At 46.3% G+C, this 27,132-nt stretch overlaps 1 protein-coding gene across 5 annotated transcripts in view; it reads right to left on the bottom strand.

Annotated features, from left to right (window-relative positions):
- Nucleotides 1-941: 941 nt before the first annotated feature.
- USP32 (ubiquitin specific peptidase 32) overlaps nucleotides 942-27,132 on the bottom strand; it is a 137,390-nt gene continuing 111,199 nt past the window's right edge. For 3 of the 5 annotated variants that reach the window (XM_035140032.2, XM_035140036.2, XM_060268427.1), the window contains 20 exons: nucleotides 26,935-27,075; nucleotides 24,666-24,921; nucleotides 21,643-21,797; nucleotides 20,706-20,787; nucleotides 19,470-19,544; nucleotides 19,046-19,184; nucleotides 18,602-18,707; nucleotides 18,093-18,266; nucleotides 16,573-16,747; nucleotides 14,890-15,041; nucleotides 14,253-14,367; nucleotides 13,959-14,170; nucleotides 12,755-12,939; nucleotides 11,439-11,525; nucleotides 10,572-10,692; nucleotides 7,103-7,294; nucleotides 6,208-6,502; nucleotides 4,909-5,327; nucleotides 4,137-4,229; nucleotides 942-3,220 (listed from right to left, as the gene is read on the bottom strand). In XM_035140032.2, the coding sequence (XP_034995923.2) occupies nucleotides 3,047-3,220; nucleotides 4,137-4,229; nucleotides 4,909-5,327; nucleotides 6,208-6,502; nucleotides 7,103-7,294; nucleotides 10,572-10,692; nucleotides 11,439-11,525; nucleotides 12,755-12,939; nucleotides 13,959-14,170; nucleotides 14,253-14,367; nucleotides 14,890-15,041; nucleotides 16,573-16,747; nucleotides 18,093-18,266; nucleotides 18,602-18,707; nucleotides 19,046-19,184; nucleotides 19,470-19,544; nucleotides 20,706-20,787; nucleotides 21,643-21,797; nucleotides 24,666-24,921; nucleotides 26,935-27,075 (3,348 nt within the window). In that variant the 3' untranslated portion in view covers nucleotides 942-3,046. The remainder of the gene's footprint in view (nucleotides 3,221-4,136; nucleotides 4,230-4,908; nucleotides 5,328-6,207; nucleotides 6,503-7,102; nucleotides 7,295-10,571; nucleotides 10,693-11,438; nucleotides 11,526-12,754; nucleotides 12,940-13,958; nucleotides 14,171-14,252; nucleotides 14,368-14,889; nucleotides 15,042-16,572; nucleotides 16,748-18,092; nucleotides 18,267-18,601; nucleotides 18,708-19,045; nucleotides 19,185-19,469; nucleotides 19,545-20,705; nucleotides 20,788-21,642; nucleotides 21,798-24,665; nucleotides 24,922-26,934; nucleotides 27,076-27,132) is intronic. The other 2 variants (XM_035140033.2, XM_035140035.2) reach the window with 2 other exon arrangements.

The raw sequence follows: 27,132 nt of genomic DNA, 5'->3' as shown, positions 1-27,132 counted from the left end.
CCAAGCCATCTTGAAGTGTTATTACCGGGTGCTCAATAATCGTCCCACCCCACCTTTGGCAAAGCTTAAACCTAATTGTTAGAAATTACTGGACTGAGGAATGGCGTCCACCGAAAAGATCAACGCCCGAACAAGGGCCAAATTTAGCTTCTAAAGAAATGGACTTTCCAAAGAGTCAAGTCAGATACTCGCCCACTGCCAGAGGTCCTAAGGTGGAGGATGTCCCTGACTCTATACGGAGGTGGTAGCCATGAGTCATGGATTCATGCTATCTCCCCTGATCCTGATTGGCAGAGGTGTTAAGGCATCCCACAAACATGTCAGTGTGTAGGACAGGCCCCTATGTGAAACGCCATGACTTGTCAATGTCTTGGCATGGGGTGGGGGACCTATGGCCCTTCCAGGTGTTTCTGGACCCCAAGCCCCATCAGCCAGCATGGCCAATGTTCGGGGCTGATATGGAGCCGAGGGCCACAGGTTCCCTACTCCTGGTCTAAAGATTTCAGACTGTCTCAGAACATCTCCCCCTAGCAAGTGCATGCAGGGACGCAGCTAACAGCCCCACACTGAATCTGTCGGAAAGTTGCACAGGCTCAAGAAAAGCAACTTCCCCCCCCCCAAAAAAAGTTTGTAAACCTTGAAAGCTCAATCAAAGAGGAGACAGGGAAGCAAAAGCTGTGCCTTGATAGAGATTAAGCTAAGTGATTCTGTTTCATGGTAGGAGTGGCAGGCAGAAAAGCATATTGCAAATAAATAATGAGACTTTTGGCCAAGTTCCCACTGAATTGTGCCTGGGCTGCTCAGATGACTGAATATAACTTGATGGAAAAATAAAATAAAAAATCCTCTACTTAGAAATATAGCTTTTCAGGGACAAGTGTGTTTGCTTAGCTTTCTCTGACCTGCAACTTTTCCAAGTGCGGGTTTCTTTTTTTTGGGGGGGGGGGGGTCCACCGGAGCTATTCGGTCATCAGAGTCCCTGCTTGAAATTTGAAGTGGTACAGGCCAAACACAAGTTCAGGAGTTCAGCAAAAGCTAGGCTTTTTGTTGTTGTTCCAGTTTATAAATTAACACTCAAACCCTGACACTGCCTGCTTATTCCGACAAATTAAGGAGTTACAACCCTGTTTTAAGATCACGAGTTATCTTATTCAACAATGTCATTTAGAGGGGTGCTTTGGAAGAGCAAGAGAATTCAGATCACTTGGGCTCCCAGACCAGTGGACCAGATACTAAAGTTCTTGCTTCTGAGCTAGTGGATTTTCGAAGAAGACTTGTTGGGCCCAAGTCTGCAGGGATTCAAGCAGCTTTCTTCACAGATATTTCTGGACAAAAAGGAGTTCTGATGCAGACCTCTCTTTTTTGCAGATCTTCCTACAAATACAGACTTGGCTTTCAACAGTTGTAAATTAATGCCAACTTTATTACAGGAAGAAATGGGGCACTATTTTTCTTTCCAGGTCATGGGATGGGGCAGGGAAGCATGCCTAGGTTTGCACGCAGATTGGATAAACTTCAATATTAAAACTGTAATCGCTACCCAAGCAGGATTTCTTGCTCTTTAAGCGAAAGAGGTGCCCTCATCCTTCACTCAAAAAAACACTTGGCAGTAATAAAATTAACTTATGTCTGAGTTTTAATTATCCTTTCCTTTCATTTAAAGTGCAATTTAATTAAAAACACAACACACGCACACACACAACTATTTCACACCGCTCACAAACTTGAATCTGGGGGGGCAATTTTCTAGGGTCTAAAGGCCAGAGCAGAAGAAATGACTGTGAACTCTTAACCATGGTGGAGAGGTCGGAACCTCTCATTCCCCTCTCCACTCACCCCTTGCCCAGCATAAATTCCATGAGCACATGGGTAAACATTGCAGAGTTCCCATCTCAACCAAGATTTAGATATTTGTTAGTTTAGCATCCCATGTTCCCCTCCTGGAATCTCAACCATAGTTACTAGTTTACTAGTGTTGTGTCTGCACCAGGCCTGAGATCTTAGGAGCAAACTTCTGTGTGATGTAGATTCTAAGATGGGGCGCTAGTGGGCCCATATGCATGTTCAAATAAGGCAGGGCAGCTCACACTGATGCCAGGAAAAGCTCAAGGCCTCCCGACTTCAGATTGGGGACGAATGCCACATAATTTCCCTGTTCTCTCCCCACTCTCTCCTGAGTAGGATGGCATCATCTCAGCCACAAAACCACAGAGGTGACAGGAGAAGTTCCCCTCCAAGCCATTCTGAAAGCACACAGCTCACCCAAGAGGGTGGAACTGACACAGCCAAAGGCCAAGAAACAACTGAGAAAGACAGGAAGTGGCTGTCAATATTCACAAACCAAACTGAGACCAGTGGGGTTAAAAACGGAAAAGGCAGGAAATTCCCTAAGCCATGATGTTTGCTCCTCTGTGAAGGTTGCCTATCCTGGGCTTTCCTTATCTCGCCACTAAAAAAATGGAATAAAACTTCAGAAAAAGGAGGTAGCAAATTCATGTTGTCTACAGACAACACTACAAGTTCAATCGTCTTAAATCTGAAGAGAGCATCCAAAAAGGTAGGTTTTTTTCTTCTTCCTATGGGTATTTTGTTTTTGTTTTAAAAGGGGGGGGGAAGCAAACACCTTTCTATTACTCTGGGCCAGCTTTTATTTGGGCTACTCACAACTTAAGCTTTCTTGGTCCTAGTTTGCTTATATCAAACCAGTTTAAAAGCCAAAGGTAAAAAAAAGAAAAAAAGAAATCCAACCAATGGGTGTTATTCCCCCCCCTTCTCCCCACCCAGTGTGTATGGAGAGATCTGAACAAAAACACAAAAAAACCAAAGCTATCTCAACCTGTGAGCTGCTATGTAATTAGGGGTTCTTTCTTTCTCTTTTCTTCTAGTTGTGCTTTCAGATCATGAGAGGAAAATAAAAAAATAAAAACTACGTTTAGCTCTTCCGCTCTAATAAAAACCACTTTTTTTTCCTTTTTTTGCCAAACGGGAGGCAACTTTTCAAGGGCGCTCTCTTGCAACGGTCCACGGCGCCTCCCCTGGCTTGCGCTCACTGCAGCACGCAGTACTTCTTGTAGTCAGACTCAAAGTCTTCATCCATGCTGCTTGTGTCTGCCATGTTCTTGCCATCTATCTTTGGCAGAAATTGTGCATAGTCCACTCCTTGCTGCTCATAGAAAAGGATGTAGGCGGAGTCTGTGTCGATTTCGTCAGGATGCAATTCCTGGAAGATGAGGAGAGGGGGGAATGGTCATTTTGTTCCAACAAAGAACCCTGTTTTTAAAAAAGTGCTCTTCTAAAAATTAAGCTGGGTGCACCACAAGTTTGGAAAGCGCAGAATCTCAACCATCCCCGCCCCTGGGGCTAGTGTCATGGACTGGTTGGATGCCAAGAAGGCACCAGCTGGGGAACCCCCAAGAGAACCCCCAGGGGAAGACTGCTCAGAGCCAGGGGATGAGTGGTGGGACGATGATGAGTGGTCAGAGGGAGGACAATGAAAAGGTGCAGGTGAAACTCAAAATAATAAGTTGCATTACTGAAATAGATGCACTTTTCAACGATATTCTAATTTTCCGAGTTTCACCTGTAACTAGAGAAGAGGTGTTTTTATGTTGTGAACCGCTCTGCGATCTACAGGTCTAATGCAGTATACAAAGTATCAGGGTTTAATGAACAGGAAGAAGCTGTGGCAGAGGACAGTCCAGAATCAGAAGGCTGGAGAGGAGGGGGGTCAAGAGGCAGAGTGGGGTCAGGCTGCTGAAGAAGCCAGGGAGTCTCCCCCTCCTGCTGCGACCAGCTCCCCTCGAAGAAGTATGAAGAGGGCATAGCAAAGAGAGACAAGATGAAGGAGCCTCAGGTTGCTGGGGAAAGACCCAGAGGAGTCGTCTTAGAAAGCAGTGGGAAGACAAGGACCTTCAGTCCTCACAACCACCTCATTGTGGAAATGCTTTGACCACTAGGCTTGCACTGTTTGGGTTTCTTTGAATAAAGAGTTAACATCTCTGACACCGGGTGTTTTATTTATCTGAATCATCCGAACTACGGGAAAATTAGCTCCCTCCACATACAGTCGCCTCTTATGCCTGGCCATCATCACGACTGCCCTCACGTTCTCTCTTAAGGAAGGCAAAGCAGATTACCTTACAGCTGCTGTCGTTGTAACAGTACCACTTGCTGTTGGGGTTTTTGGCGTAAGTGACGTAATGACCTCCTCCCATAATTCCTGAATGGCACTGGAAGGGGAAGGAAAAGCAGTTTTGTATTGCTGGCCCAATCAACAAGGTTGTAGCAGTAGTCGGGTGTTGTTCTATATTTATTTACACCCTGCCTTTGCCCCTGACGGGTTACCCCAATGCTGATGGTGGGGGACTCTGTGGTCCTCCATATGTTGCAGGATGCCCAACTCCCATCAGCCCCAGCCAGCATGGCCAATGGTCAGGGACAATCAGAGCTGAAGTCCAGCAAGGCGTCAGGTTCCCCAACTCTGGCACAGACAATAAGTGTTTCTCAACTTCCATTAGCTCACACCATCTGATGAATTTTGCATCATTTCATAAAGGCTCTGAGGATACAAGCTGCTAAATTGTACCTTGTCGATTCTATGCCCGCCAAGAGTCCTGCAGCACCCACATTCTACTTGACGTGCTGAAGAGAGACCTCAAAATCCCTCCCCAAGCCAAATCCTACAAGTTGTGTGAAGTTTGGCAAATGAAGCCCATTTAGCACCAATTTATTATTCCTGCCACCCCGCCTCTTGGCAATGCCTTTCTGACGCCTTCATTCCAGCCCTTTCCTGACCCACCTCTGCCCTTTGGGTGCCCTGCACAATGGCGGATTTGCCTTCTGCCCTTCTACAAAATCCAAGCTTTTAAGAAACCAGGGCAGTCTCCTGCTCAAGAGTGTGTCACCTACCGAAATTGCATATAGGCTGTAGATGGGGTTAACGCAGATCTCTCCTCTTTGGTCGACCACCATCTCCTCCTCCCCGTTGATGCTGCCATTGCTGTGGGAGTTTTGCTTGCACAGGTATCCATTGGCTAAAGTCACCTCGCTGCTGTCCTGAGCGGCAAAGAGCTCGCCCTGGCTACCCCCCAAAGCATTCCCTCGGCTGAAGCCGTCTCCTTGGTCGGGGGTGACCTTAGGGTCCGGGTCCGTACCATTCTCTCGGGTCATGTCCAAGTTCTCTTTGCTGCTGGACAGTTTGTTTTTACAGAGCTGGGGGAGCCGGAGCCGCCCCTTGCTTCTTCCCAAAGTCCTGGGACTACCAGTTGGACTAACGTTTTTACTCGATGGACAGCCAGCTGTACACTTCCGCCCGGGAGATGGAGATGCTGGAAGAAGTGAATGAGCAAGTGTGCGAGTGAGAGAAAGGGAGAGAGTGGCAAAAAGCTGGACAGACAGGACTAAATTGCCCACGTTTAATCCCAAAATAAAGCAGTGCATGATTATTAAAATTTGCTTTGCAAAGATGTAACAATGCTAGAGATGTAATACAATTTGCTATTAACAACTTTTACATCAATGGGTTAGGTAAAGCAGCCAGCTGCATCACACAGAGACTTCTAGGTCTTAGCTTGCAAAGTTCATTAACTCTAGCAACAGGGGTTTGCTCACCACTGTGTCTTGGTCTACATACAACCTAGTAGTGATTATCAACCTGCTAGGTATTTAGCAACATTACATACTCCTAGATCCAGGAAAGCATTTTCAATGGCTAGCTTCACCATTTATGGAAGGCCCATTTGCCAGACTATTTGAGAATTCATTCCTGCAAAAGCAGCTCAGTCAAAATGTGAGCCCATGTACCTCTACACCGTGTATGTATCCCAGAGGCCCAAACCAGTGACTCACACAGAGACACAGCCTGCAGCCTCTTCTGAGGGCAAGCAGTTCTGTAGCATATGTCTGCTTCAGGAGTGATGGAAATGACCTAATTTCATTCAGTACAGAGATGTGGTAGGATTATCTGCTCTCACCAAAGGCAGATTTGATTGGCAAGCCCAGTGCAGTGACTCGTGCAGGAAAACAACAGCCAATTCTGAGGGCAGGTAATTTTGTGGGGTCCTGAAGTAGTCAAACACAGTGGCATGTGGAGAAGGAGCAGAATCACCTGCCCCCAGCAGAGGCTGGTTGGACACATCTAGGGCAGTATTAACCCATCCTCCATTTTACTCCATCCAGCCCAATGCAGAGGTCCCTCCTCTCCCCTACCTTTGATATTATTTAAGACGCCGGAAGTGTTGAGGGAAGAGGGGCTTCTGGTCAGCACATCGCCCTCCCCGGCCACCGGGACGCTCTGCACCTCCATCCTCAGAGACTCGTCCTGCAGAATCTGGGTCTCAGAGGGATCCTCAACCTGGGGAGTCAGCGGCTTCTGCTGCCAGCAGCTTGGATCTCTTGGCACCAGGAAGGCACTCGGGTTGAAGCTCTCTCGGGGAAACTTGACGATCTTTTGGGATTTTATCCAGCGGCCGTTGACAAACTGGAAGCGCTTCAAGTGGATTATCTAGAACAAGAGATGTGGGAGGCAGGATCAGGTCAACGCTTCAACTATTAGCATGTCTTGTCTTCTTTAAGTTTGCAGGCCTCACGGCAGGCCCTCTCACCTCTCTCTTAACGTGAGTCACCTCCAGAGGCAAATGGTGCTCATTAGGGCCGGCAAGGCAAAAGGCAGGAAGACCTACAGCACGTGGGGCCAGAGCCAATGGCAGGCAAAGCCAATTAGCTCTAGTCTTGCCCCCATTCTCCTCCCTGCCAAGTTCTACAAGGACAATGTGGGACTGAGGAGGAGGAGGAGGAAACTGACAGGCAGGGCCTCCACCGCCAGAAGGGATGTGAGTAAGGAGGAGGGGAAGTGGGGGCTGGCTGAGGGCAGAACGAGGCACTGCCCCATTTGTGCTAATGATCCAGCCTTCAGTGTTGGCTCTGGGAGACAGTAAACATCCAGAAGTAGGGACTGAACACTACATAAAATAAAGATGGAACTCGAATGGCCTGACCCACGAGAAGGCAGCTTCATAGGGTCCATTAAAAACAAAGAACTGTAAGATGCTGTGTACAGCCTGGCTGTAAAAGTGGAAAGAAAAAGGAGAGCTTTGAACCATACCAGGATAGGGGGAAGCCTCCACAGGTCCAGCTTCTTGGTGGCCAAGCAGTGAGTTTTGCACTTGGAACAGTAGTACATCTCGTCTTCGCCTAGTTCCTCCTCGCTGGTGAAGGCCCGGAGGCAACTGTCCAGGTTGATCGGCTCAGCTTGAGCGCGCCGGCTTTGCTCCACGCTCCTGTGCTCCTCGGCCATCTGAATGGGTGGCAAGGCAAACACTTGAGGAACTCTGATGGCTTGTTCCTACTTAAAAACATGTCATCTCCTTTGACCCTAGCTTAGATTCATTGTCTCCTTCCAGAGAAAGATCTCTTAACAATGTACACTGCTTTGCTTCACATCCTGCATTAGCATTTTTTAAATTAATAATAACAAAAAAATGGAGTGAGTTTTGTGGAAGGAGAACCTCATGACACAGAAGCACCACCTTCATTTTCGGAAGGAGAACCTACAGACGGGGACAGTAGCTCAGTGGCAAAGTGAATGCATGGCTTGCAGAAGGTGCCAAGTTGAATCCTGTCATTAATCCTGGGGAGCCAGTCAGTGTAGACAATACCAAAATACTTGGATTAATGGTCTGGCCCAGTACAGAGCAGCTTCCTAAGCGATAACACACTTCCTTTGGGGAGGGGTGAAGTGCACTGTAGGCAGAAACTGTTATGTTGCATCCTGGTACCAAGTGAATTCTATCAATTCCAAGATGATAATGTTCTTAGCTTTAAAGATTGTTTGATTTTAATGTTTTTCTATTCCCCGCTTTGGGACCTCTGGGTGAAGGCCGGTTCATAAATGTCAGAAATAAAATGAAATAGAAGTCCTTGACCACATGCCATTTCAAGACTCCAGGTGAAACACGGCAACTTTCATATTGGAAGAACAAGGGGTCCCTAAACACAGAAACACAGGTGTCAGGGTGAAGGGTATTTGACTCACTTTCCCCTGTCTTAATCTTATTGTTTCCCCTAGAATAGAAAAAAAAACATGCTCAATCAGGTGAATCCTCATTGCTAACTGAAGTGATACCAACTAGAACAGTTTTGAAAACTGTTTTGATAACTTGTTTCTGTAGACTGGTGGCTCCCAAGAGCTACTAGCCTAAGGCTATCCAAGTGAATTCAGTGTGACCATGGAGATTTGAACCCGAGTCAAGCCCTATCTGCAAAATGCCCTGGCCCTTGGGCCACGCAGACTCCAATTTGCTGCTCTCTCTTTTCTGTTTTCAGTCTGCTGAGATTCTGAGCTCCAAGTTATTCAGCCATCCCTCCACCCACTCCAGAAATCTCTGAGCAAGCAGTGAGTCGAAAGAACCTTCAGAAGCAATTTCAGGCCGTTGCAGAGGCAGACGGGGTGGCCTCATGCAACGTGACAGCCAATAAAGCCTTTTGGCTAAAATAAAATAAAATGAATCCCAGACAACGAGAGTGGCTTGCGGCCAAGGAGGCTGCAGAAGCTCCATGCTGTCAGACAAATGCAAAAGCAGGAGCACCAAGTTGATCTAATAAAACAGCCACTGCTGTCAGAGAACGTCTGGAGGAAGCTACCTTGTGCGAAGCTTACTGGCCCCACTAGCTCAATATTGCCAGTATTGACTGGCAGCAGTTCTCCAGCGTTTCTGATGGGGGGTCTCTCTCAGACCTACCTGGAGATGGCAGGGACTGAGCCCGCCTGCCAAACCATCATGCCTGATCCCATCATGCCTGATCACTGGCTAGGCTGGCTGGGACTGATGGGAGATGGACTCCAGGTTCCCCAGCCCTGTTATAGAGGACCCATGTCAGCAGGGCCAGGAGAAGTTTTATACTTGTGTGGCCTATTTCAACCCAACATGGGACACTCTCTGATGCCGCCACTGAGTTCTGTCATGAAGAAGGACGCAGACTCAGTGGTAGAGCATCTGCTCTGTATACAGAAGCCCCCTGGTTCAACCCATGGCATCTCAAGGCAGGGTTGGGAAAAGGAGCTTGTGTGGAAACCTGGAGAGCCACTGCAGACAATGCTGACCTAGGTGGACCAATAGTTTGGGCTCGGTATAAGGCAGCTTCCTGCGTTCACATGCTTTCAAATATATTGTAGCACCCATAAGGGCTAGGAACTTGGTTTTCACGGGAAAAGAAAATCTGGAGCCAATGCCAATTGGTGACTGCAGATGTGAGAATGGCATTGCCTGCTGTACAGTACAGGCTTTACAGGCAGAAGGTCCCAGGTCTAATCTCCAGGTTGAGGAAAGAGCCCTGCCTGAGACACTGGAGAGTTGCTGCCAGCCAGTGTTGGCAATACTGGAGTTAGGTGGATCAGTGGTCTGAGTTGGTGCAAGGCAGTTTCCTACGTATCTAAGGAAAATAGGAATATCCAAGTAATGCATCTTAAACTGAATTTCCTCCCACCCTTGTGGTTTGTTTTTAATGCATGGGATTTTAAGTAAGATTTTTCCCCTTTTTTGTGTGTGTGTGTATGTATGTATTTGTTTCAGTGGTTTCATTATCATTTATTGCTGCTTCCGTTTTTGAAAGTTGTTTTCATTTATTTCCTGTATTGCATAACTTATTTCATGTGTAATCATGCCACTGCTTTTTACAGATGCAATTGCTTCATTGTATTGTGAAATGGCTTTGAGATGCTTCATAGGAAGATGAATAACAGCAACAGCAACGCTAGTGCTCACGGGGGGGGGGGACCTCATTTTTGATGCTGTTAGCTATCCTAGTGGGGATTTGGAATGTGGGGTATACATCCTAAAAACAAAAACTCACCAAAAAATAAACCAACAGCACACAAATACACAAGCAAAGAATCACACAGCAAAACAAGCACACGAGCGTACAAAGACACAACACATCTGGGCACTAAACCAGCTAGAAGGATCAGATACTAGAACCCTGCTAGCTGACCACTGAGATGACCTCAGAGGATGATTTAAGCATCTGAGGAGGTTGGTATGGGGAAGGAAGCACTAAATACACAATTCCATGGGCTAGAGCAGAGAAGCATTCCCACTTTCAGAAGCAAAAACATCCAGAACTCACTTGCTTATTTAAAAAGACAGCCACGTGCATTGTCAGAAAGAACATATATAGTATCTGCTTAGGGTTATTTTGCAATTACAGGTAAAACTCGGAAAATTAGAATATCGTCGAAAAGTGCATTTATTTCAGTAACGCAACTTAAAAGGTGAAACTAATATATGAGATAGATGCATGACATGCAAAGCGAGATATGTCAAGCCTTTATTTGTTGTAATTGTAATTATTTGTTGTTAGGCGGGTCAATTATAAATGGAATGTAATTAATGAAATGTAATAGCAATGTTTATTTTTGTATTATTGTAACTATTTTTAGTACTGTGGAATTTCCGCATTTGTAAAAATTAAAGGAAAAATTAAAAATAATAAGTTGCATTACTGAAATAAATGCACTTTGTGACGGTATTCTAATTTTCCGAGTTTCACCTGTATACATATATATATATATTTACCCGTTCCTGTGACGTCTGGTAGCGGAGATGAAGTGCCGTGGGATCCCAGTCCACAGCAATGTTGGCATTCCCCATGTGAGCTCTCTCTTCAGTGCAGTCAATTTTACAGCCATGGCAAAACCTAGATTGGGGGTGGGGAAGAAGGAGGAGGCCGTGAGCAGAGAAGTGGGAGTGGGGAACTCTCCCTAAAGCTGACAAGGGCTGAGAATGCAAAAGGTGTGGGCTGCTTTAGGTTAAGATCCATCTGTGGCAGAGCCACCTGTCTGGCATGGGAAAAGCCCCTGGTTCAATCCCAGGCATCTCCAGGCACGGCAGGGAGGGACCCTTATCTGAAACTCCGGAGAGCCATTTCCAACGTGAATTCTGAGTTACATGAACCTACAATTCTGGTTCTGTATAAGGCTCCTGTTTAAATCAAACATCTTGAGGACTAGAATTTTACTTTAGGCTCAGCGTCAGATCGTGTGCTCTGATTGCATAAAGTCCCAGGTTCAAGTTCTGGCATCTCCAGGCAGGCCTGAAGCCCTGCAGAGCTGTCACCAGGGAAGACAATACTGAGCTAGATAGATGGAGCAGTGCTCTGACTTTCTAAATTCCTAATCCAGCACAATGCAAACAGATTTGGGACATGGTGTAAACACAGCAGTTCAGTACACAGATATTGTGAAGGTGATTAACAAGACCAAGTTGGTCTTCACAGTTCTGCCTGTTTTTAGAGATACAAGGGGCCACCCTAACAAAGGCAGAGTGTGAGGCTGACGGAGGGGAGGGGCTCTCCCTTCAGCCAAAGAACGATAGGTTTCTAATTGGACCTGATGAAGCACCCACTTTTTTTTTTTACTTGCCAAGTGGCCACCCTATACTTACCTGTACCAGGGGCACCAAGCACACGAATTGCCATCCTTCTGGACCACTCGTAGGGTGAAAGGGTATTGGTATCCCATGCTGTCATCACTTCAAATAAATAAATGAACACACAAACACGATTATTTGTAACATGCAAAAGTTTTTTTTTTTAAATGATAGTCTTTCCCTAGTTTTATTTTCTAAGCCTGTCATACCCCCCAGATGTTTTGGGCACCGGCTCCTGCCAGCAGGGTCAATGGTCAGGGGTAATGGGAGCTATAGTCTGAAACACTGGAAGGTACCAGGTTGGATTCTAAGCCACTCCAATGCCAAAGTATTTGAAGATGTAATACAGCACTCTGCATTTTTTTTCTTCTCAACCATCCTACGGTAGATTGGGCTAAAGTGTGCGACTGGTCCAAAGTAATCTGCTGAGCTACCAGACTGAGGTTGTGCCAAGTACTTGAGGATGTCATTTCCCCCAAAATAAGGCAAAACCTTTGGAACTAATTCATTTTAATAATCTTTCCCCCAGCAATTTTGGGAGGAAGATTTAATGGCATTCCTTATGAAATTTACATCTGCCTAGGAACCAGTAGAAGTGCTACTCCTGTGTAATATTCCTAGAGATAAAAGAACCAGAGTGGTTCACCCACCCCTTGTGCTCCCTTCCCAGCACAATCTTCAGAGTTTTACTGTCTTCCTGGCTAACAGATGATACACAATCTCACGGAACCGAAACAGTTGCAAAGTTTGCATTTCCAAGCTACAAAGACTTGTGAGCAACTTTTCACAGAATTGTTAAGGGCAGAGGTCCCCAGACTACGGCCCGATGGACCAATTTATCTGGTCTGCGGTGACCCTCGCCGCCCACTCTTAGCGGCGTGGTGTGGCGGCCCACTTCTGGGTCGCTGGGGCACCGGAAATAGTTTGCACGCATGCGCAAACGTCATTTCCAGCGCACTTCCGGGTCAGAGGAGACCCGTGCGCATGTGCGCGATGGGCGCTTTGGGCACTGGCCTGTAACGCGATAAGTCTGGGGGCTCCTGGTTAAGGGGGCACTCATTTCAATTTGGTCTTCTTCCTTCCAACAAGGAAAAATATATACAGTTGGCAGGCTCCCTGGTATTTTTCAGCTTCCTTTCGCACTCTGGAACCTGAAGGTCTGTGGACTTGAACTGAGCAAGGATTTGGGTCTGGGTTTTCCCTGTCCAAGACCCCATGTCTCACTGCACAAAAGACTGGCTTGCTGGCTTAAGACGTCAAGAGCCCCGCAGACACATTTTGGCGGCTAGATCACCCCCTCCTCCTTTGAGACATCCTAGCATTTAACTCACCAGTCCTGTGCGTGGTTACTGGCTTCTTGGGGAGGAAGGGGACTTGCCAGCCGGGACACCTGGATCCAGACCGCATCATACAAGTCTTTCTTCCGCGTATGAACGGTGCACGGAACTATCAGTGGCATTCCAAAGAGGCTTGGCCGGTTCTTCTGAGATGAAAGGAAGTACTTGTCCATCCTCATCTGCATTGATCATTAAAAGGGTTTTTTAAAAAGAAAAAAGAAAAGAGAAGATGCATTTTAATAATACGATATGATTTTTTCACTTTTCAAAAGGGCCACTATCAAAGCAGGGAACTACCATATTTTTCCATGTATAACATGCCCCCATGTTTTTTTGGGGGAAATTGCCCAAAGCTGTTGAGCTTTTTTTTTGGGGGGGGGAGATTGCCCAGAGTTGCTGAGCTTTTTTGGGGGGGGTCTATGCTGCCAATAGCTCTATAGCCTCCCTGCCAATGCAAGTCGCAAGCATCACTGCAGCCACCAATCATATGCATGCTCACCACCAAAACCCCACCATCACACTCAACGCCAACCAAAGCCGATTGCACGCACAACAAAATGACTTTTCCCACCTAAATGAGCTTGCCACACTAGCCAGGAGGGAACTTGTGTGTGGAAGGATCATGAGCTCAGTTCATTTCAGGTACTGAAAACAAATTCCAGATCAGAATGTGTTCAGAGACACTGTGGTTCTTTAATTCTAATCGTATGTCTGTTGCACCTGGCTCTGGTTTGTAGAGAGCTTGGGATTCTAATAAAAAGCCAGGTAGATACAACAAACCCTAATTGTATTCCTTTTGTGGCTGGATCTGAGAGGTGGGATCTTGGGAGTTAGAAGCATAGCTGCCAAGTTTTCCCTTTTCTCGCGAGGAAGCCTATTCAGCATAAGGGAAAATCCCTGTAAAAAAGGGATAACTTGGCAGCTATGGTTAGAATAATAGAATCATAGAGATGGAAGAGACCACAAGGGCCATCCAGTCCAACCCCCTGCCAAGCAGTAGTAGATCTGACAAGCTTGCCCACCCCTGGTCTACACCACTGGGTGAGAGTTCTCTAAGGTTTCAGACAAGTTTTCCCCAGCCCTCCTTTGGAGTTCCCAGGGATTGAATCTGTGACATTCTGCAGCCATCTACCATATTGGAAAATGGCAGGTGCATAACACCAGTTAAGAGTCTTAGCCACATCCATTCCCCACTAACCATTTTCCTGTGGACAGCAATGATGTAGCCTATGAAGGGGCTGTCGGAGGGAGAGGTCACATGGCCATTCACCATCCCATTGGAGAAGCCGTTTTCCATCCTGCATGGCACCACTGTGTTTGGCATCCCATTCGGGATCAGGGTTGGCCGGGGAAGATCGCCATTCATCAGCACGTTGATCATCCCATTGGCTGACGGCATGCTGCAGAACTCTGAACCCAAAGGCAAAGGTGTTAGTTACGGGTTTCCACTGATTGCAACTATACTTATAAAATCCATGCAGGGACATTTTACCTGTTTGCACAGGGCTTGGAGTAGCTGACGTGGGGGATCCAGGGATCGGTACCTCGAATGCACACAGGGACGCGCTTGCCGAGAGACGGACTTTCTGATTGTCTTGAGGAAAGTTCTTTCGAAAGCAAGAGAAAGCGACAGACAGAGTGAGAGAGAGACCCCCAATGAGGCTAATAAAACACCCACACTTTTAATGGGATTGCTTAACCATAATTATTCTGTTTTTTAAACAAAGTTTGCTGTTGGTCTTAATGTTCTGTAAATCTCTTAGAAGCCAACTGGGGATTAAATGGAATATAAATTAAATAATGGGTTGTAGTCAGTGCACGTTCTACTCAAGCAGACCTATTGGAAATGATGGACATCACTAGCTTGGGTCCATTAATTTCAATATGTCTATTCTGAGTAAAACATAGTTGGATACAAAGATAGAGAACTTGTATATCATCTCTGTGTTCTCTGGGGCTGGTGGGAGTTGAAGTCTGACATAATCTATGACTGCAGTGGAGGGTGCAGGCGGCAATAATCCCTGCCTTAAGAAAGATCAAGTCACAGTTCTTAGACTGGTTTCATCTTGGGGGGGGGGGGAATTAAAGATTCCATTTTTTAAAGCCCTAAGCAGCAAAAGCATCCTGACCTTTATGTTGGAGCTGTGCACTTCCGCAAGGAGGATCTGCTCTGGCTTCATGGCACAAAGTTCGCTGAGGTGCTTTTTCAGGCCAGTGTATTTCTCGTCCATGTTCAGCCTCAGTCCATATCGAATGGGAGTTGTCCCATCTAGCTTAGTTACTGGGAGAGCAAAATTTAAAGGGGGGGAGAGAAATAAAACGCAACACACTTGAAAAAAGCCAGTTTAACCAGCCCAGTTCTGTTTAACTGTTCATTTTTTATTTTTATTTTAAAGTGCTATTCCTGCTAGAGAACCAGGTAAGTGCTCCTTGATTATTGGATTGCAACTTTTGACTAAAATCCAAGGCTGAGCCTACTCAGTGCATCAGCTGCACACTGATTCTTGGATATCCTGAGAAACCCAGATTTCATCCAGGGCGGTGGTGGAGGCACCAAAAAAACCTAACTTATGTAACCTGGTAGAAAGCATTAAAGATCCACAGAGAAGCAGAATTTTTAAAGATCTGTCCTCCCAACCCACTCAAGGTCAGCTTCTCCAGCTGCTTGAAGTTTGCTCTGTTGACCTCGGTTCCGTGTACATGTTCAAAGAATAAAAGTCACCATGAATAATACCTGGAAGGGTTCCTTTCTAAGACTCTATAGGGAGAGTTCAGTATGATTCAAAGTAGACCAGAATAGCTAACAGTTCATATTTTCCTTCTTTTTCTAAAACAGTACTGCACATTTCCTTTTGCGGATACTCAAGCCATTAAAAACAAAAATCCAACCTGTACAAAATCATCGTTAAGTTTCTGTTAGCCACTTTCAAAGTCCCAGGATGACAGTACAAGCAATGCTACATGTGTCTATAAACACACATATTGTCTGATTAAAGTGATAAAAATGTAACTCAGGCTGTAATCCTGTACTCATATGTGGAAGAAAGCTGCATTTAACTTAATTGAGTATACATGTGTAGGACGGCATTGTCAGGCTTGTAGAGGTTGATTAACATATGAATAAACTGTTTTCTTTACGTTTAACGTGTGATGCATTCCACAGCTTTTGGCAGTCCCCACCCCTTTGAGTTTTAGGAATACTCTTTCTCTTCCCCCACCCCCCAATATATGTGATTTATATAAGCTCAAGTATTAAGCATTTACATTGTAGTTTTCTGCTAGAAATATCAAAATGTAGGAAAATTGGGATTTGGACTGGGAAGATGCCCATTTTAATTTTCAAAGGAACTTTAACACAACATTGAAGGAAGAGTGAACTTAACGGCGATTACATCCGAACACATAGGTTCAAGTACTACAACTCTTGGGGTTGGATTCTAAATTAGCTGCACTTAAGTCCAACTGATTGCAGTAGAAAGCAAGCCATGGCTATCTTTCTCCAGTTGATTTCAAAAGAAGACAATCAAAATTGTCTTAGTCTGGATCCAGCCCAATGAGTTCCCCCACCCCCCAAAAGAGATATTTCTTTCAACCAGCCACTGCAGAGTGATGATATCTGGCATCCTAAGCTGCATAGAACTTAATACAACAGAACCAACAACTGGCAGCCAGTGCAATTCTTTCAGCAGCGGTGGAACATGGTGGTGAGTGTCGGTCCCAATGGGCAATCAAACTACTGCATTTTAGGTTGTAAGCCCCTCTGGGGCTCATACCTGCCCATAAAGCACAGTGCACATAGAATCTTCACCCACCTATGATTTCAACATGCATGTAGCTATCCATCGGGAGGGGCAAAGATAAAAAATTGAAAGGGTCAAAGCGGACGCTGATGTGCCCACAGGTCTTGCACTTCACTTGGGACCTCAGCTGCCCATGGAACAAGTCCACCACTATCGAGCGGTTCCTCCTCAGGTGGTTCTCCCAGGCCTGAAACAAAAGGGGGAAATAAAACCTGTGCAGAGAAGTCGGTAGAACAAGGAGATATGTGCCCAATAATTTCACAGCTGTGGGAACCTGAGGGCATCCAGTGAAGGGTGGACTCCAACTTCCATTGTCCCCAACCAGTGGCCAATGCTGGCTGGGGCTGATGGGAATTGGAGGGCACTGGGCTGCCCATCGCTGCTCTTGGAGCAAATACGACACGAGGGAGATTTTGGTGCTCCCAGGTTTGCTATAACAAGCTAATCTGCCCATCTAGCTGTGAGGCAGTTCTCACACTGGTGTTAAGCCTCCCAGTGGGGTGTATCACTCCAGTCTGCAGGTGCAGGCACATGGAGGGAACGCTGCTTGGGTCAATAAATGAACAAATCCTTGCACACAGAAATCTAGATGTGTGAGAGAAAGTTCTATTTTTCTAAATGCAGGGTTTTAAAAAGAAAAATATATATATATTGGTTACAAAGCAGCATTTCATCATGTGAAACTGCCCTGCAGACTGAAGCTGTACAGCCCACTGGCCAACCAACTGAGTGAGGACAAGGCAGGTATGAAGTTCAGGTGAACCAGAGCACCTCCTCTGCAGGGAGGGCACCCATGCAAAAACCCAATTTGATCAAAATCCCCAGGGAGTTGTATGTCAGAGCATGAGGCCCCCAAGCCCTAAAACTCATCATACTATTTACTGCATAAACAAAACAACAACAACAACAACAGCAACAGCAACAGCAGCAGCAACAGCTACAACAACAACAACAACAACAACAACAACAACCCCACTGCAGCCTTTCCTTTTGCTCACCAGCTGCCCCACCACGCAATAATAATCTGAGAGTATTCTTTGCTTTGTTTCAGCATGTGTGTGCGTGCACAAACCCACATCACTCTGCCGTACCTTCACATCCCTCCACAAGTCAATTAAGGGGGCCTGCTGAAGTAGGTCGAGGGCCTTTTGGGTGACTACTCCCAGACTTTGAACTCACTCCCTAGAGAAACTAGACGGGCTTCCTCCTTGCTTTCCTTCTGCCAGCAGGTGAAGACTTTCTCGTTGCAACAGAAAACTGACTGCTTTTAATGAAAGGGCTGTTGCCATGCTGTTTTTATTGTAATTATGTGTATGGTTTTCATAGATTTTATATACGAGTTCTATCAAACATTGTTTTTAGTGGTTCTTATTTTTATCTGTAAGCTGCCCTGAATCCTGTCATGGAAAAAGGCAGGGCATAAATAAATACAATAATAATAATAATTACAATTCCTCAAAACAGCACAGGAAAAGGCCATGGATTAGTGGAGAGGAGGAAGCACTGTGTGCAGAGGCCCAGCACACACTCACCTCCGCTGCCACCTCCCAATCTGGCCGTCCGTCACTGTCTTTCAGTTCGACGTACGGCTTATCGTGCACTCGGTTCAGATCCTCATGGAGACCATCCAGAAGAAAAGCCAAGAGCTCCTGAGAGTCTTGCTGCTGGAAGCCATTAAATCTGGGAGCGTATTTAGCTATCGTCCACTGAAAGAAAGCAAAACACACAAGTCACTGGTATTGACTGCAGCCCCTTTCTGACTACTAACCCAAGATTCTCAGCAGGGCAATAAGTAATAAAAGCAAGGGCAATGCACCACTTTAAGCTAGGCTGGAACAGCTAAAAGCCTGGGAGCTTAAAAGGCTGTTTAGTGGAAGCAGCCAGAGAAAAATAAAGGCAGCCACTTGGTGGCAGCAGTGATGCTAGAGAGGAGGCAGGGGTTGGTTGGTTTGCCCCCACGGACCCTCTCATGGTGCAGGCTGCACCCCCACCTTATAATTAGTTCGCAGGTGAATATACGACAACACTTGTCAGTTCTCACCCGTAACTTTAAAGGAGCAATGTTCTTTTGTGTCCCGCTCCACAGCTCTTGAATCAAGTCCCCGTAACATTTGGCCATATGTCCCTTCATTCCTATTGGATTTGTCCTGGAATGCATAATGATGAATTGAGTCAATTAGCCATTTGTTGCATTGAAAAAAGAAAGGGAAAGCACACTGAGAGGCACTCCACACATTGCACAAAATGAGAGGGCGGAATCCTGGATTCTGCCACAGCAGACGAACAGAAGGGGTAACACCTTTAAGGCATTGCTGTATGCTTCCAGCACGGCAAGAGAGGGACTAGAGGGGGGAACAATGTGGCAGCCCGACAGATGTTGCTGGACTACAATTCCCATCAGCCCCAGCAACCAGCATGATGGGAGTTGTAATGTAACGTCTGGAAGGCACCACGCTGGCTTTTCCGTGTGATATACAGAAGTTACCTGTTGAGCTCATAGAGATGTCTGCCAGAGATGAAATACTGGGTGAGAGGCTGCGTGTTGCTGACACACTGGATGCTGGAGTTCATGAAGCAGGTGTTCCCCAGGTTGCTCAAGCCAGTTGCCCCCTTTTCCGTTGGAACTGGAAAGGATGAAAGGTTGCAAAATGATGGTACTCCTTGCAGCCTGACGTAAATGTGTACACACACATGATTTAAATTCCCCACAATGCTCCGGAGGGATGCTACGCTGGGAGCTTTGTGGAAATAAAAATGGGTGACCAGTGGTGGGAAAGTATTTTGTTTGTGGGTGGTAGGCATCACAAGTCAGCCCTGTTGGGACCCAGTGTGTCTGGTATTGATGGTCAACCAGCTGCTGATATTTTTGTTTTTGTTTTTTGGGATGGGGGGGGGAAGCACACACTTACCTTTATGCCTGTCTATTTTACTGCTGTTTGCTATAAAGGACATCTCCTCTGGCCAGCTCATGTCTTTGTTTCGAACTGAAAAACACAGTACAAAGCTTAGTGGGATAAACGCTCCCCTCAAATTCATGATGCAGCCGATCCAGTAATAGGCAGCTGCTAACATTTACAGCAAGAGTTGGGAGCCTCTCTGAAGGTTCTCCTGTACAAGAGCAGTGCAGGGGTAGCCAACTTGCAGCCCCATCACATGTTGTTGGACTACAAGTCCCATTGGCCACAACTAGCATGGCCAATGCTCAGGTATGAGGTGAATTGTAGCCGCAGCTGGAGGGCAACAGGTTAGCTACACCTGCTATAAAGGCACCCGACAAACAGATCCTCATTGGGCCATAAGAAATCTTTAAACTTCCATGGTGGAAGAATGTTTATTAACCAAACCCTGGTTTCAATAATAGTCCATTGGATTTGGCTCTCTGGAAAGGTTACAGTGCCACTGAAAGTAAGTAAGTAAAAGTTTGTTTGTTTGTTTGTTTGTTTGTTTGTTTGTTTTATTAAAATTTGTACACAGCCCTTCATCCGAAGATCACAGAGCGGTTCGCAACATAAAACTACAAAATGAGAACACAAAATATGTCATAAAAAGAAGAACAAACAGCCCCCTCCCACATTAGCACAGAATGATTTGGTAAGGGGGGGGGGACCACTTTCCTTGGTGAGTGAGCCCATGCCCAGCCTCTATTAAGCCCAAGCCTGGCAAGATGAAATCTGCAAGTGAATTCTAACTCAACAGCTTCATGCTGGAGCCTCCCTTGGAAATGTTTTTGCTGAAGGATGACAACCCACAGAACAAAGCTGTGGGGCTCTCTCTTGGATTCCTGAGCCTTCTGGCCTCCCATGTCTACTTACAGCCATCTCTACCTTCTGCCTGTAGACAAGTTATCTCACAAATGAGGATAAATATCACTATGCCTGGCCAAGTGCGCTCTGGCTCATAAGAGCTTAAGCCAAAAGAAATTATTTAGGCTTCAAGGTGGCATTTAAATCAAGAGATTTTGCTAAGTACAGAGCATACAGACTTCTTAAAGACATAAGACATGAAGCACAGGGGGAATTATGTACAGTATATATTAATATGGCTTATAGTAGTTGGCATAAACAAGGAAGTATTTGGTTAACAGGTGTCTGAAAACACTTTGTGCCACAGAAACTGGCTCCAGACCGCTTCCCCATTTCTTATACCTTCTATTATTAAGTGCTGCTCATCCTGGATGCTCAGGTATTCCAACGTGTGATCCTCATCGTCCAGAAGAGTAAGGTAGTTCTGCAAAAACAGGGGAAAGGGAACAGCAGCCTTTTAGTTCTTGGTTCAGAGCAGGTGTGGGGAACCTGTGACCCTCCAGCTGTTGCTAGACTACAGCTCCCACCACCCCTGTCCACTGGGCCATGATAGCTGCTAGGGCTGATGGGAGCTGGGAATCTAACAGGATCCAGAAGGGCCAGAGTTTTCTCACCCCTGATTTCCTCCACAGAGGTTGATATCCTGGGAACAGGATGCCAGAATAATAATAAAAAACCCACAGGATTCTGCATGCACTAGGCTAATCCTGGTGGCTGCCTGCAACAGTGGATGCTTGGACATTAGGAGGGTCACAGATTCAGTTGGAGGCTTACCTAGAGGGGACTTTGCACGCTCAGGTGCAGCTGAAACTGAAAGCCCCCAAAACCATGGCACTTGAAGTGGGGGAGAGGCAAGTACAGCATGCAAAGGGTGCCTTATGCGCAGAGTGTGCTCCTTTCCCTTCCAGTTTAGACATTATGCCGAACCACAGCTGAGCTTTCTTAACTGTGGGCAGCCTCCCTGAATTGAGCCACTGTCCATGGGCAGTGTCTGACCGAGCTCAGTGTCTGACCCAGGATAGTTACAGGTAGGTAGCAGTGTTGGTCTGAGTCGAAGCAAAATAAAAAAAATCCTTCAGTAGCACCTTAAAGACCAACTAAGTTTTTATTTTGGTATGAACTTTCGTGTGCATGCACACTTCTTCAGATACACTTGAAACAGAAGTGACCCAGGATAGCAATTCTCACAAATAAACGCTTTGTTACCAATAACCTGCACCCCCCCACCCCCACCCCTGACTTTCCAACCAGGTTATCTGTGCGATTTTCTGGGCCTTACCTCGCTGTTGTAGAGCCACAAGCGCATGTCCTCCTCTTTTATCCGTAGCCTCTGCGACAGATACTCGTGGATCTCCTTAATCGTCTGCATGCGGCTAAAGCAGCCGGTGTAGGCCAGGACCCTCTTTAAGGGAGCGCTGGGAGATGGGACATTCCCTGCGTTCAGAAGACGACAAATGGTTTATATATATATATGGGCAGCAAAAACAGAGGAGGCCTTAAAGAGTGGCCCAGGGATGGGGAACCTATGTAACTCCAGACACGGTTGGCCTCCAGCTCCCAATGCTCCTGGCCATTGGCTACACTGGCTGGGCTGATGGAAGTCCAACAGCATCTGCAGGGCCACAAGCTCCCCAGTTCCTGCTGTACAAAAGGTGTTTCCTTAGGCATGTTTGGGTTTGCTGGCATATTAGGACTGGTTCAGAGAGCCTTCTTCTCTACTTACATCACCAAGGCTTAAGTAGGAGAGGAGGCAGAACACACAGAGAGACAGAATGGCCAGGTGAGCAGGAGCCCTTGTAGTGTGTAAGGACTGCAACCATCCTCAGCCGACACAGGGTTTAAGCCACCCACAAGTGACCACCTATGACAGGTGTGGGGAACCTTCTGCCCTCCAGAGGGTTCTGGGTGGGAGGTGTAGCTCAGCCACACCTGGAGGGCCAAAGGCCCCAGATACCCGATGCCTGGGACACTTCCACGCATACAAATCAGATGTTCTTAATTTGTAATGGAAGTTCTTTGGGTCACTTTGGGTCTCTCTGTGAGAAAACCGACAAACAAATATAACAAATAAGATAAAATAAAAAAAATTATCTGCCTGTACCCCTGGTTAGTCATCCTACTTCCACTGGCACCATCTGCAGTTAATGCTAACAGGGGTTCACCTTGAAATCGGATCGAGAGCCAACCCTGGTTTGCGTTAACCATAGTTGGTCCTGGTGCAGCAACTAACCACAATTCAGAAAAGCCAGAGAGGATTCACAGGCAAGAGAAGAGACATCACAAGACTGTGGTGCTCCCTTACAGGATCCCTTACCTAGACAATTCTGTCTCTGTGTTTTCCCCTCAAATTATATTTGCAGGAGTAATAGATGCCACCCAGAGGAAAATATACACTTGCACTTGCAAATCATCATACTTTTAGACTGATCAGCCTTCTCCAACCCAATGCCCTAGAAATATTTTGGGCTACAACTTCCATGAGTTCCAGAGCAGCACTGCCAATGGTCAGGGAGATGGGAGTTGTAGTCCAGCAGCATCTTGAGAGCAGTTTCAGATGGTGGATCACCTTAGACAATTCCTCTTTGATATAACTAAGAGCCAGACACAGAACATTTTTGCATGCAGTTGTGCCCAAAGAGCAAAATTTAAACAGCAATTTCTTTTTACGTTCAGCAAACCATCTATTTTCTCTCAACACACCAAGCAAAGGATTATATTTCTCCATTAACATACATACAAACAAAGCATTTTTTCCTGCAATTTTTTAAAAAGGTGAGAGGATTAGGAATAAGATTACAGCAAGAAAGCATATTGGGGTGGGGGGCACTGGAGATTAATAGTTGATTTTAACAGTTAGTACAGAGCAAAACCAAATTCCAAATCATGATCAGATACAGCAAATTTGAAGAGGCCACAAATCTGAATCAGGGAATTTGATGTGTTCAAGGCAAAGCAGTTCCCACCACAGAATGGCAAGTAAGAATTTGATGGTCAACTGGCTGATTTCTCAGCACAGCTGGTTAAAGAAATCAGCCCGATTTATAAAAGATTCTGGGGCTCATAGCAGACCCTTTCCCTTTTAGAGAGTGGAAGAACAAGCACTGAAGATTTAGAATGAGAATTCAAGCAAACTCTTATTAAAGGTTGACTTATCATTAGAACTTTCCTCTCCATGGCCTGCCAATCTAATGCAAGCAATTGTCCCAGGAATTCAGCATGTGTATCGTGCCAGGACAGGGTATCTGTGGCCCTGTGGATGTTGCTAGTCTACAACTCCCACCATCCTTGACCATCTGCCACACTAGCTGGGGGTAATGGGGAGTCATAGTTCCAAAACATCTGGGGAGCTGGGTCACCGGTTCCTCACTCCTGATCTAGAACTAACATATAGGCTAGACATAGAGGGCTAATAAGGATTAAACGCATCCCCCCCCCCACTGTGGAGGTTTGTGTGTGAAAAATGAGAATGCAACATCCACACTGCCAAATGCCTCTTTGAAACTGGTGCCTGCTGCACCTGCTGCAAGCTCCACACCTCCTACCCACAGCATCATTTAAAAAGGGATGGGTGGGTTGAATAAAATGCAACCTGGACTCTGCAAATGTGAACTAGGGTGTTCCTGACTGCATATTGACTTTCGAGCCCCTGCCCCCAATGGCAATAACTGCTCACAAGTGGGGGGGGGGGAGAGAGCAGGCTGCAAAAGGGTACTGAAAAATTTCATGTCCTTTGATAAAAATGGTAAAATGCCCAGTGATTTTCAGTGAAAACATTCCTCAAAAATTCAACCTATTGTATATGACAACATTTTTGAGTGCTCTAACAAGATTCTTAAATGTATGCTTCCTTCCAACTCTTCAGTGTATTTGCACTTAAGCTGATGAGTGTTTTAACTATACTTTCCACAGAAGAACTGCTGGCCCTTCAGCTGCTGTTGGACTACAACTCCCATCATCCCTGACCATTGGCCATGCTGGGTTGGGGCTGATGGGAGTTGGAGTGCCACCATGTCTCAAGGGCCGCAGGTTACCCAAGCTTGATTTCCTCAAATGCTCAAAATCCACACAACTGATCAGTTAGGGTGCCTTTACATCAGGTCAACAGCTTCTTTACTGTACATTTTCGCCTGTACAGATTGTTTTCATCTGTCCCTCGTCATTTAGAGAGGGGGGAAATGGCTTCTAATGTCTCATGACCTTTGATAAGAGTTTTTTTGTTTTGTTTTAAACCATCCCTTTGGAAACGGGAGGGAGTTCCCGTCACCAGCCCCGCTTTGGAAGATTTCATTTAAGATCATTTACAAGCAGTGCGGCAGCAAAGCCGTTGAAGTCTGGGCGGTGGGGCCGGCCTCCCTTCGGACACTACGCAGCTGGCTTCTTGCTGTATTCTTACGTTACCTCTCGGCAAATGGTGAGGAAACATCCTCAGGCTCATCATACCCATGTTCACCCAGATGTTGGACTGCTGCGTCCGTGTGGCGGGCTGCTGCCTCAGGAAGAGCAGGTAGCGCGGGAAGAGCTCCAACTCAGGCTGGTTGGTGTTGTTGTTTCTGATCACCTGGGGAGGGGAGGAAGAGTGTTCCCGGTTGAGAGGCTGGCAAGACTACCTCCTATGCAATCTATGTGGGGCTGCCCTTGAAAAAGACTCAAACTTCAACTGGTCCAAGTTACTGCAGCAGCCCGATTACAGTCGTACCTTAGAAGTTGAACGGAATCCGTTCCAGAAGTCCATCCAACTTCCAAAACGTTCAGAAACCAAAGCACTGCTTTTGACTGGCTGTAGGAAGCTCCTGCAGCCAATCGGAAGCTGTGGAAGCCCCGCTGGATGTTCGGGTTCCAAAGAACGTCCGCAAACTGGAACACTCACTTCCGGGTTTGCAGCGTTTGGGAGCCAAAACGTCCAAGTACCAAGGCGTTCGGTATCCAAGGTATGATTGTACTGGCTGGCGATCTGTTTAGATTTCATTCAGCCCTGGATTGAACCAGCTACACTGATTCCCAGTTAATTTCTGGGACCAACACAAGAAGTTCATGTCAGTGCTTAAAACCTCGAACAACTCAGGCTACAAATACCTGAAAGACTGCCTCTTTCCCTACAGACCTTCCTGAATGCTAAAATGACAGACTAACCCTCTAGGTTAGGCATCCCCAAACTTTGGCCCTCCAGATGTTTTGGACTACAATTCCCATCATCCCTGACCACTGGTCCTCTTAGCTAGGAATCATGGGAGTTGTAGGCCAAAACATCTGGAGGGCCACAGTTTGGGGATGCCTGCTCTAGGTTATTCCACTGCCCTCAGAAACTTAGGGGATGGCGGCCGAGTAGCACAGAGCTACTCTTGATTCTGGATGGCAACTTCTCTCAGCCTTGCCCAAAATACTGAGGAACCTGGAACTTTCTACACACAGAGAATGAGTGTGCTCTTCCCTGTGCACTATTTCCCCTTTCACTTATTTGTGGTATTGGCATACTGCCCAATTAACCTTGTCCTCTGGACAGTTAACCAAGAGTGCACTGGCTAAATGCACTCCTGAAGCTTGCCTGGCACACACAAAATCTAGCCTGTTTCAGGTCATGAAAGACGCTTGTTTCCATGGAGAATGTGTGGGAGGTGTTTAGTGCTGAATCTGGGCTTTGTCAAGCTTTGGAGTTAACAGCCAGCAGACAGAAGCTTGAGCAGGCTGGCTGCATCCATCTCTTCAAAATCAGCGAAACCATTTGTCCATTTCTATGTAATACCCTCCCCCGCCCCCCGCCCCCAAAAACCCAATGTGAACAGAAGCAATACAAAAACCTCTTTAGGAAACCATTGCTCCCTGATTTAAAACTGGCACACATCACACATCAAAATAACCCATAAACCAGGGGTAGGGAACAGGACCCAGTTGATGGACTAGGTCCTGAGCATCCTCACTCCAACCGCAGTGGGCTACTTTGACCAACCTGTCAATCACCTGGTACCAGGGAACCCAACTTCAAATGAAAGAATTGGGAGCTGGGTCTAGGCCAGGCTGAAAAGGACACCAGTCAAGGAGCTCCCAAGTGGAACCAATCCCAGTAGGGCTTGCAATTGGCTGCAAATTTAGAAGTATATAAGCTCCACTTGCCATCAGGAGGCGTTAAGACTCTCAGTTGTCCTGTCTTCACTTGTCACACCTGGCATCGTATATGATGGTGGACATGCATCAAAAGGGGGGGGGGATCTCATGGAGATAAAATTAGGACCTCTGGTTGGCATGTGAGGGTGTCATCACAAACTCCAGATACAGTTTGACCCTTGTGCTATAAATCTCCTAAACAATAAACCACCTAAGAAATTTTTAAAACGCTTCTTCCCCACCCCACACAAATTAAACTGGAGAGAGCCAAAGTATACTGATTGAACTTCACAGCGCTGACTGAATTGGAAACTATATGAATAGTAAAATGCCATTTCCCCCCACCCCAGCCTTTAAAAACATCCTGCAAAAGTTTCATCAATGGTCAGGGTCACTGAGAACATGGTGGCATGAATGAATGTGAGCACCTGGGCCAGGCTAATTGGAGGACAGTGGCCTTTTCAGTACTTACTGGTCTCGGCAAGGACAGGTTTGCGCCGTACCAATGATAAAGAGCCCTCCATACTGGCTCTGGGACCATTTCATAACTCTTCCCTTGAATTAACTGAGGAGACTGCTTTAAACGACCGCCTTCCAGAGTCAACGATGGAGCCTTAAAAATAATAAGGGGTGGGGCAATGTCAGATCTTGAGCACTTCAAAACTGCCAA

This window comes from Zootoca vivipara, chromosome 15 (assembly GCF_963506605.1).
Source record: "Zootoca vivipara chromosome 15, rZooViv1.1, whole genome shotgun sequence".
Classification (NCBI taxonomy): domain Eukaryota; kingdom Metazoa; phylum Chordata; class Lepidosauria; order Squamata; family Lacertidae; genus Zootoca; species Zootoca vivipara.
This window is presented reverse-complemented; position numbering and strand designations above follow the sequence as displayed.